Source organism: Oncorhynchus gorbuscha, linkage group LG05 (genome assembly GCF_021184085.1).
Source record: "Oncorhynchus gorbuscha isolate QuinsamMale2020 ecotype Even-year linkage group LG05, OgorEven_v1.0, whole genome shotgun sequence".
Lineage (NCBI taxonomy): Eukaryota > Metazoa > Chordata > Actinopteri > Salmoniformes > Salmonidae > Oncorhynchus > Oncorhynchus gorbuscha.
In genome coordinates, this window is record NC_060177.1 from 9,958,065 (window position 1) to 9,969,682 (window position 11,618).

Here is an 11,618-nt window from a genome sequence, read left to right on the forward strand (position 1 = left end):
CTGTTGAATGAAAAGTATGAAACACAGAGAGACTAAAGAGAGGTTATTTAGGATGTTCTTGGTAGAGTTTGGGGGGGAAGCCTGGCTTCCCTTGGCACTCATGAATACACACCACTGCAGGTCTGTAGGTATTTCAAATTCATCCCATGCAAATAGCTCTGAGGTGTTTGCATCTTAGACAGTCGGCCACTAACATCTTAACCGGTTTTCACTCTGCTACATTCCCTCGCTCTCTACTAGTCTCTCTTTCTCTGTGTGTGTGTACCTGTCTCTCTTGCTGTCTGTCACACACAGAGAGACACCAACATGCTCCAGCAAAGAACACTTAAGAGCAATTGAGCCTGTCTCAGAAAATGAAACAAGATAAAGAGAAAATTAGAGAGGGAGGGAGGAAATGAGAGAAGGAAAGATGTTGTCCTGTTTTCACACATCATCACCACAATCTATCAGGGAGGTCAATCAGAGGATTGCTCTGTGGGGGGTTGTCAGCAAACCTTTTCCTAAACACCAAGTAAATGGTGATGGTGCACAGGAAACATCTTCCTAAACACCAGGGAAATGGTGATGGTGGACAGGAAACCTCTTCCTAAACACCAGGGAAATGGTGATGGTGGACAGGAAACCTCTTCCTAAACACCAGGGAAATGGTGATGGTGGACAGGAAACCGGAAACCTCTTCCTAAACACCAGGGAAATGGTGATGGTGGACAGTAAACCTCTTCCTAAACACCAGGGAAATGGTGATGGTGGACAGGAAACCTCTTCCTAAACACCAGGGAAATGGTGATGGTGGACAGTAAACCTCTTCCTAAACACCAGGGAAATGGTGATGGTGGACAGTAAACCTCTTCCTAAACACCAGGGAAATGGTGATGGTGGACAGGAAACCTCTTCCTAAACACCAGGGAAATGGTGATGGTGGACAGGAAACCTCTTCCTAAACACCAGGGAAATGGTGATGGTGGACAGGAAACCTCTTCCTAAACACCAAGTAAATGGTGATGGTGGACAGGAAACCTCTTCCTAAACACCAGGGAAATGGTGATGGTGGACAGTAAACCTCTTCCTAAACACCAGGGAAATGGTGATGGTGGACAGGAAACCTCTTCCTAAACACCAGGGAAATGGTGATGGTGGACAGGAAACCTCTTCCTAAACACCAGGGAAATGGTGATGGTGGACAGGAAACCTCTTCCTAAACACCAGGGAAATGGTGATGGTGGACAGGAAACCTCTTCCTAAACACCAGGGAAATGGTGATGGTGGACAGTAAACCTCTTCCTAAACACCAGGGAAATGGTGATGGTGGACAGGAAACCTCTTCCTAAACACCAGGGAAATGGTGATGGTGGACAGTAAATCTCTTCCTAAACACCAGGGAAATGGTGATGGTGGACAGGAAACCTCTTCCTAAACACCAGGGAAATGGTGATGGTGGACAGGAAACCTCTTCCTAAACACCAAGTAAATGGTGATGGTGGACAGTAAACCTCTTCCTAAACACCAGGGAAATGGTGATGGTGGATAGTAAACCTCTTCCTAAACACCAGGGAAATGGTGATGGTGGACAGGAAACCTCTTCCTAAACACCAGGGAAATGGTGATGGTGAATCAAGAGTCTCAGTACTGCTGATTTAGGATCAGTCTTTGTAATAAGATTATATGGACAGGGTGTACCTGATCCTAGATCAGCACTCCTACTTTGACCTCATGATACATGAGCTTCTAACAAGCTCTACTTCACACATTTGTTGTGGGTTATGTGTTGTGGGTTATGTGTTGTGGGTTATTTGTTGTGGGTTATTTGTTGTGGGTTATTTGTTGTGGGTTATGTGTTGTGGGTTATTTGTTGTGGGTTATGTGTTGTGGGTTATTTGTTGTGGGTTATTTGTTGTGGGTTATGTGTTGTGGGTTATGTGTTGTGGGTTATTTGTTGTGGGTTATGTGTTGTGGGTTATTTGTTGTGGGTTATTTGTTGTGGGTTATGTGTTGTGGGTTATTTGTTGTGGGTTATTTGTTGTGGGTTATGTGTTGTGGGTTATTTGTTGTGGGTTATTTGTTGTGGGTTATTTGTTGTGGGTTATTTGTTGTGGGTTATTTGTTGTGGGTTATTTGTTGTGGGTTATTTGTTGTGGGTTATGTGTTGTGGGTTATTTGTTGTGGGTTATTTGTTGTGGGTTATTTGTTGTGGGTTATTTGTTGTGGGTTATGTGTTGTGGGTTATTTGTTGTGGGTTATTTGTTGTGGGTTATTTGTTGTGGGTTATTTGTTGTGGGTTATTTGTTGTGGGTTATGTGTTGTGGGTTATTTGGGGGATCTTATTTTAAAGGCTGACTGGTCATCTACCAAAATGTACAGTATGTAGCAACACCACCTGCTGCAGCTAAATGATCTCACACATTTTTTTAAAAGGAAATGTCACCTTTGTCCAAAAATGTCTAACAACATCACATGTCGACGTACATGATGTCGTCTTTTTAAAGGTCAATAAGGCTCCATTTGCTGATTCAGTGATATACAGTGCATTCAGAAAGTATTCAGACCCCTTCACTTTTTCCACATTTTGTTGTGTTACAGCCTTATTCTAAAATGACAAAACAAAAACAGGTTTTTAGATTATAATTTTTTTGCAAATGTATAACAAATAAAAAACTGAAATATCACATTTACATAAGTATTCAGACTCTTTACTCAGACCCTTTGGCAGCGATAACAACCTTGAGTTTTCTTGGGTATGACACTGCAAGCGTGGCACACCTGTATTTGGGGAGTTTCTCCCATTCTTCTCTGCAGATCCTCTCCAAGCTCTGTCAGGTTGGATGGGGAGTGTCGCTGCACAGCTATTTTCAGGTGTCTCCAGACATGTTAGATAGGGTTCAAGTCCGGGCTCTGGCTGGGCAACTCAAGGATAGGTGAACCTTTGCCAAAATCTGAGGTCCTGATCGCTCTGGAGCAGGTTTTCATCAAGAATCTCTCTGTACCTTGCTCCATTCATCTTTTCCTTGATCCTGACTAGTCTCCCAGTCCCTACTGCTGAAAAACATCCCCACAGCATGATGCTGCTATAAGGATGGTTTCCTGGTTTCCTCCAGATGTGATGCTTGGCATTCAGGCTAAAGAGTTCAATCTTGGTTTCATCAGACCAGTCTGAGAGTCCTTTAGGTGCCTTTTGGCAAACCCCAAGCCTGCCGTCATGTACCTTTTACTGAGGAGTGGCTTCTGTCTGGCCACTCTATCATAAATGCCTGATTGGTGGAGTGCTGAAAAGAGGGTTGTCCTTCTGGAAGGTTCTCCCATCTCCACAAAGGAACTCTGGAGCTCTGTCAGAATGACCATTGGGTTCTTGGTCACCTCCTGACCAATGCCCATCTCCCCCATTGCTCAGTTTGGCCGGGTGACCAGCTCTAGGAAGAGTCTTGGTGGTTCCAAACCTCTTCCATTTAAGAATGATGGAGGCCACTGTGTTCTTGAGGATCTTCAATACTGCAGACATTTTTTGCTATCCTTCCCCAGATCTGTGCCTCGACACAATCCTGTCTCAAAGCTCTATGGACAATTCCTTCGACCTCAAGGCTTGGTTTTGCTCTGACATACACTGTCAACTGTGGGACCTTATATAGATGGGTATGTGCCTTTCCAAATCATGTCCAATCAATTGAATTTACCACAGGTGGAATCCATTCAAGTTGTCGAAACATATCACGGATGATCAATGGAAACAGGATGCATGTAACGGGATTCGTCCTCCTCTGACGAGGAGTATGAGAGATCGGACCAATGTGCAGCGTGGTACGTGTTCGTCATGTTTTAATGAACAAAATCACTGAACACGAAAATACAGAATAACAAATAGAAAGACAGAAAGGAAAACCGAAACAGTTCCGTGTGGAACACAGACACAGAAAACAATCACCCACCAAACACTGGTGGGAAAAGGCTACCTAAGTATGATTCTCAATCAGAGACAACTAACGACACCTGCCTCTGATTGAGAACCATACAAGGCCAAACGCAAAATTACAGCATAGAAAAACAAACATAGACAACCCACCCAACTCACGCCCTGACCATACTAAAACAAAGAAAAAACAATGGAACTAAGGTCAGAACGTGACAATGCACCTGAGCTAAATGTCGGGTCTGAATAAGGTATTTCTGTTTTAGATTTGTTTTTATACATTTCTAAAATGTTTATACTTATCTAAAAACATCTTTTCTCCTTGTCATTATGGTTTTTACATTTTTAAAATTTAATCAATTTTAGAATAAGGCTGTAACATAACAAAATGTGGACAAAGTGAAGGGCCCTGAACAAGGCAGTAACCCACTGTTCCTAGGCTGTCATTGTAAGTAAAAATGTGTTCCTTTACTGATTTGCCTAGTTAAATAAAATAAATAAATTACTAACAGAGCATGAGACCAGGTAGCTGAGACCAGGTAGCTGATACCAACAATCTTTTTTTTACATTTGCATATCAAAGGTCACCAGTGGTCATGTGATGTCATCACATGACGTAAAATATGAGCTTTCAATCAAGGGCGACACCTCATTACATGAACCCCCTATGTGTGTTCTCTCTGTAGAAAAGCCCTGTTCTCTGTTCTGTTCCCCATCATTAATAGGTTGAGATCACTTTATTGGTCAATTGCACCCAAGGTCCAACCTAAATTTGACTTCCACTTCTAATTCAACCATTCTGAAAGACACACATAGGTTTTGGAGAGGTGCATGGTTAGGGGTTTAGTGCCTTGCTCGAGGGCACAGTGACATCAATGGCACCTAGGCATTGGTTGCCAGCTCTTTTCGCGACAGGAAAACCGGGGATGCGAACGGGCAACCCTCCGGTTGCTGGCTCGCCTCTGTAACCGCTAGGCTATTAACCCCCTTGTGTGTTCTCTCTGTAGAGAAGCCATGTGCCCTGTTCTGTTCCCCTGTGGGGAGAGATGCCCCCATCCTGGTGGCAGAGAGAGTGATGGATGGAACACCATGTGGACCCTACGAGTCAGACCTGTGTGTCAATGGCAGGTGTCAGGTACACGCACGCACACACACACGCGCACACACACACACACACACACACGCACGCACGCACGCACGCACGCACGCACGCACGCACGCACGCACGCACGCACGCACGCACGCACGCACACACACACACACACACACACACACACACACACACACACACACACACACACACACACACACAGGTCACTAGAGAAGGGTTTTCTCTGTAGGTCACTAGAGAAGGGTTTTATCTTTGTATGCCCTCTCTCTCTTACTCCCTCTCTCTTACTCCCTCTCTCTCTTACTCCCCCTCTCTTACTCCCCCTCTCTCTGTCCTGAGCTCCCAAATGTCTTCTCATGATCTCCCTCTCTCTCTTACTCCCTCTCTCTCTGTCCTGAGCTCCCAAATGTCTTCTCATAATCTCCCTCTCTCTCTTACTCCCTCTCTCTCTTACTCCCCCTCTCTCTGTCCTGAGCTCCCAAATGTCTTCTCATGATCTCCCTCTCTCTCTGTCCTGAGCTCCCAAATGTCTTCTCATGATCTCCCTCTCTCTCTTACTCCCTCTCTCTCTGTCCTGAGCTCCCAAATGTCTTCTCATGATCTCCCTCTCTCTCTTACTCCCCCTCTCTCTGTCCTGAGCTCCCAAATGTCTTCTCATGATCTCCCTCTCTCTCTTACTCCCCCTCTCTCTGTCCTGAGCTCCCAAATGTCTTCTCATAATCTCCCTCTCTCTCTTACTCCCTCTCTCTCTGTCCTGAGCTCCCAAATGTCTTCTCATGATCTCCCTCTCTCTCTTACTCCCCCTCTCTCTGTCCTGAGCTCCCAAATGTCTTCTCATAATCTCCCTGTCTCTCTTACTCCCTCTCTCTCTGTCCTGAGCTCCCAAATGTCTTCTCATGATCTCCCTCTCTCTCTTACTCCCTCTCTCTCTGTCCTGAGCTCCCAAATGTCTTCTCATAATCTCCCTGTCTCTCTTACTCCCCCTCTCTCTTACTCCCTCTCTCTCTGTCCTGAGCTCCCAAATGTCTTCTCATAATCTCCCTGTCTCTCTTACTCCCCCTCTCTCTTACTCCCTCTCTCTCTGTCCTGAGCTCCCAAATGTCTTCTCATAATCTCCCTGTCTCTTTTACTTCCTCTCTCTCTTACTCCCTCTCTCTCTGTCCTGAGCTCCCAAATGTCTTCTCATAATCTCCCTGTCTCTCTTACTCCCTCTCTCTCTGTCCTGAGCTCCCAAATGTCTTCTCATAATCTCCCTCTCTCTCTTACTCCCCCTCTCTTACTCCCCCTCTCTTACTCCCTCTCTCTCTGTCCTGAGCTCCCAAATGTCTTCTCATAATCTCCCTCTCTCTCTTACTCCCTCTCTCTCTGTCCTGAGCTCCCAAATGTCTTCTCATAATCTCCCTCTCTCTCTTACTCCCCTCTCTTACTCCCTCTCTCTCTGTCCTGAGCTCCCAAATGTCTTCTCATAATCTCCTCTCTCTCTTACTCCCCTCTCTTACTCCCCCTCTCTTACTCCTCTCTCTCTGTCCTGAGCTCCCAAATGTCTTCTCATAATCTCCCTCTCTCTCTTACTCCCCTCTCTCTGTCCTGAGCTCCCAAATGTCTTCTCATAATCTCCCTCTCTCTCTTACTCCTTCTCTCTCTTACTCCCCCTCTCTTACTCCCCCTCTCTCTGTCCTGAGCTCCCAAATGTCTTCTCATAATCTCCCTGTCTCTCTTACTCCCTCTCTCTCTTACTCCCTCTCTCTCTGTCCTGAGCTCCCAAATGTCTTCTTACAATCTCACTCTCTCTTTTGCTTCCTCTCTATCTCTCTCCCTCTCGATCTCTCTCTCTCTTTCTCTCTCAGGCCTGCAAAGGCAACGTTTTAATTGGCTGGGAGGTAATGGTGGCATTGTACCACTTCCTGTTTCTGTAACAATACAACAATACCTACAATACACACAACCTAAAGTAAAATAATGGAATTAAGGAATATATAAATATTAGGAGGGGCAATGTCATAGTGGCATTGACTGAAATACAGTAGAATCTTAGGTCCTAGAAGCAGAGCTGACTTATCTGTCAGTACCATCTTGACACTAATAGCTAAGGACTGGGACACCAGATGAGAAAATAGACAGACATGGAAGACAGGATGTAGAGGATAGAGGAAGTGAGGGAGCTTTCAGAAGAGAAGATATTGTCTCAAGAAAAAAAAGTAGGTATGAGAGACAAAGGAAATAAGATGGTAATCATTATAATAAAATTGACGTATTTAAATGCTTGACCAGTCTTTTCACCTGCTTTATACTGCAAGAGGGGATTTTTACCTCGTCTTGGCCATTTTTCTGGCCCATTCTTGGGACTCATAGCCACAGACTCAGTGGTGGATAAAAGTGTGTGTGTGGGTAGCATAGTTTCCGAAGGAGTAGCCAGCTGTTGTCAATAGATACTGGTCATCTGCTGAGCCAGCATTTGGTTCCCTACACATGGGAGACATTGTGTCATGCTTCCCTCTACAGACACATATCATAGGCCACACACACACACACACACACACACACACACACACACACACACACACACACACACACACACACACACACACACACACACACACACACACACACACACACACACACACACACACACACACACACACACACACACACACACACACACACACACACACACACACACACGTATGTGTGTCTGTGCCAATAATTATATCCATATTTTGTATTTCCTGGATTTATCTCTCTCTTTTCATTGGCCAGTAAGAGGGGATTTCTCCTCAGTGTTCTGACGGCCAGCATTAACAGATAAATAAACAGAGAGAGATATATATTTGACTTTGTGTCTTCCTTTAATGAGCCGTCCTCATTACACTAAAAACACCCCCCTAAAAAGAAATGCATTCAGTGCCACCTCGACATAATCATATCACACAGTACACTACAATACATCCTACAGCACCACATTACACAGTACACTACAATACATCCTCCAGCATCACAGTACACTACAATACATCCTACAGCACCACATTACACAGTACACTACAATACATCCTCCAGCATCACAGTACAATACAATACATCCTACAGCACCACATTACACAGTACAATATAATACATCCTCCAGCATCACAGTACAATACAATACATCCTACAGCACCACATTACACAGTACAATATAATACACCCTCCAGCATCACATTACACAGTACAATATAATACACCCTCCAGCATCACATTACACAGTACAATATAATACACCCTCCAGCATCACATTACACAGTACAATATAATACACCCTCCAGCACCACATTACACAGTACAATATAATACACCCTCCAGCATCACATTACACAGTACAATATAATACACCCTCCAGCATCACATTACACAGTACAATATAATACACCCTCCAGCACCACATTACACAGTACAATATAATACACCCTCCAGCATCACATTACACAGTACAATATAATACACCCTCCAGCATCACATTACACAGTACAATATAATACACCCTCCAGCATCACATTACACAGTACAATATAATACACCCTCCAGCACCACATTACACAGTACAATATAATACATCCTCCAGCATCACAGTACAATACAATACATCCTACAGCACCACATTACACAGTACAATATAATACATCCTCCAGCATCACAGTACAATACAATACATCCTACAGCACCACATTACACAGTACAATATAATACATCCTCCAGCATCACATTACACAGTACAATATAATACACCCTCCAGCATCACATTACACAGTACAATATAATACACCCTCCAGCACCACATTACACAGTACAATATAATACACCCTCCAGCATCACATTACACAGTACAATATAATACACCCTCCAGCATCACATTACACAGTACAATATAATACACCCTCCAGCACCACATTACACAGTACATTACAATATAATACACCCTCCAGCATCACATTACACAGTACAATATAATACACCCTCCAGCACCACATTACACAGTACATTACAATATAATACACCCTCCAGCATCACATTACACAGTACAATATAATACACCCTCCAGCACCACATTACACAGTACAGTACAATATAATATAATTCCTCTTTAAGGAATACCTAGGATAGGATAAGTAATCCCTCTCACCCCCCCCCCTTTAAGATTTAGATGCACTATTGTAAAGTGACTGTTCCACTGGATGTCATAAGGTGAATGCACCAATTTGTAAGTCGCTCTGGATAAGAGCGTCTGCTAAATGACTTAAATGTAAATGTAAATGTAATACACCCTCCAGCATCACATTACACAGTACAATGGAATACCTCGGCTCCATCAAAAACATACACACAGAAAAACAGGAACAGTCTCAGTCATTTCACAGAATGAAGGAGGAGAAATAGAGGGATGAGGGAGAGAGAGACAGAGAGAGACAGAGACAGAGACAAATAAACGCGCTGAAGGACCAGCTACAGTAGCTTCAAATGAATTATTGACCCCTCCATGTGAGGCGGAGCCATAGTATAAGACTGTGCTTAGTCTATCAGTCCACAGTCCACTTAGCCTACAGTCCACAGTAGGGGTAGGCAACTAGATTCCCCCACAGGCCAATGCTTGTCAAAGCGCATGATTGGGGGTCCTTTCGGTTACTGGCCCAATACTCATTTATAAAAAATGTTCTAAAAACATTTTACAGTCTTTTCTCCCCAATTGGTAGTTACAGTCTTGTCCCATCACTGCAACTCCCGTACGGACTCGGGAGAGGTGAAGGTCAAGAGCCGTGCGTCCTCCAAAACACAACCCCGCCAAGCACGCTTAACCCAGAAGCCAGCTGCACCAATGTGTCGGAGGAAACACTGTACACCTGGCAACCGTGTCAGCTTGCATGCGCCCGGCCCGGCCCACCACAGGAGTCTCCAGAGCGCGATAGGACAAGGACATCCCGGCCGGCCAAACCCTCCTCTAACTCGGATGACACTGGGCCAATTGTGTGTCGCCTCATGGGTCTCCCGGTCGCGGCCGGCTGCAACACAGCCTGGTATCGAACCAGGATCTGTACTAACACAGATCCTGCGCCACTGGGAGACCCTAGTGGCCCAATGTCCCAGGCTGAGTGGGTGAGGGACACACTGGTGGAGCAGAGAGCATTAGCAGGGTGAATGCTCTCAGAGCCATGGCTGAGTCAGATGTGACGTCTATGAGGAAAAGGTGAAGGAATATAATGCATCTCACTTGCTCTTGTCACAATGCTGCGCAACTGGTTTCATGTAAATGGCAGAGCAGTTCATATGCCGCATACATCAGCCGCTCCTAAATGTCAAATCTAAACGGTTTGGTCTTTTATGCCTGACGATGACTTCCAAGTGAAACACAGAGGAAGCGCTGGTCAGTGTGCAGGTCTCCATTCGCTACAGATATAGGATCTTAACTTGATCACCCTGTTGCAGGATCACTTTTGAGGTATTTGAGGTTTAAAAATGCTTCTGAAGTTTGTAATTTACACTTAGAAATTTCCCGACAAATGTATCAACCCCTACAGATATGTCCACTAATTATAATTCACATAATAATTCATATTTTCTGTTGCTGTGATGCCAGGCCATAAAAAGTGTTTTGCCTTACATTTACAACGTAAAACTTAGCATCATTTTGTATGATCACAATCATAGTGGATATAATTTGACTAATCAATTTAGTCATTCAAGTCATTACCAAAGCATATAACATTGACTGATTGTGTGTGTGTGTGTGTGTGTGTGTGTGCGTGTGCGTGCGCGTGCATGTGCGTGTGTGCGTGTACGCATGTGTGTGCGTGTGTGTGTGTGTGTGTGCGCTAGCCGCAAGGCAGGAAGTATGTTGTCATTAGTACCCTACTGTCCAGTGGTGAAGTGTTAGGGCTGACTGCTCTGTCACCTTCTCATTTTACTCAAACATGTATGGACGCACACACACACTCATACTAAAGCTAGTCTCTTTCTCACACTCCATCCTCTTCCTCTCTCTTTTCCTTCTCTCAATCCTTCTCTATTCCTTCCTCTCCGCTCTCTGTATATCCTCCCTTCCTCTCCTCTCTCTGTATCCTCCTCTTTCCTCTCCTCTCTCTGTATCCTCCTCTTTCCTCCTCTTTTCTCTCCTCTCTCTGTATCCTCCTCTTTCCTCCTCCTCTTTCCTCCTCTTTTCTCTCCTCTCTCTGTATCCTCCTCTTTCTCTCTCTTCTCTCTTTCCTCCTCTTTTTCTCTCCTCTCTCTGTATCTTTCCTCCTCTTTCCTCTCCTCTCTCTTATCCTCCTCTTTCCTCTCCTCTCTCTGTATCCTCCTCTTTCCTCCTCTTTTCTCTCCTCTCTCTGTATCCTCCTCTTTCCTCTCTTCTCTCTGTCTCCTTATCTTTCCTCCTCTTTCCTCTCCTCTCTCTGTATCCTCCTCTTTCCTCCTCTTTCTCTCTCTCTCTGTATCCTCCTCTTTCCTCTCCTCTCTCTGTATCCTCCTCCTCTTTCCTCTCCTCTCTCTGTATCCTCCTCTTCCTCCTCTTTCTCTTCTCTCTGTATCCTTATCTTTCCTCCTCTTTCCTCTCCTCTCTCTGTATCCTCCTCTTTCCTCCTCTTT

At 44.6% G+C, this 11,618-nt stretch overlaps 1 protein-coding gene across 1 annotated transcript in view; it reads left to right on the top strand.

The window, feature by feature from the left end:
- The window catches only part of LOC124035405 (A disintegrin and metalloproteinase with thrombospondin motifs 17-like), a 239,411-nt gene that overhangs the window by 139,454 nt on the left and 88,339 nt on the right, over window positions 1-11,618 (top strand). The window contains exon 14 of the mRNA XM_046348856.1: window positions 4,906-5,033. Within this exon, the coding sequence (XP_046204812.1) occupies window positions 4,906-5,033 (128 nt within the window). The remainder of the gene's footprint in view (window positions 1-4,905; window positions 5,034-11,618) is intronic.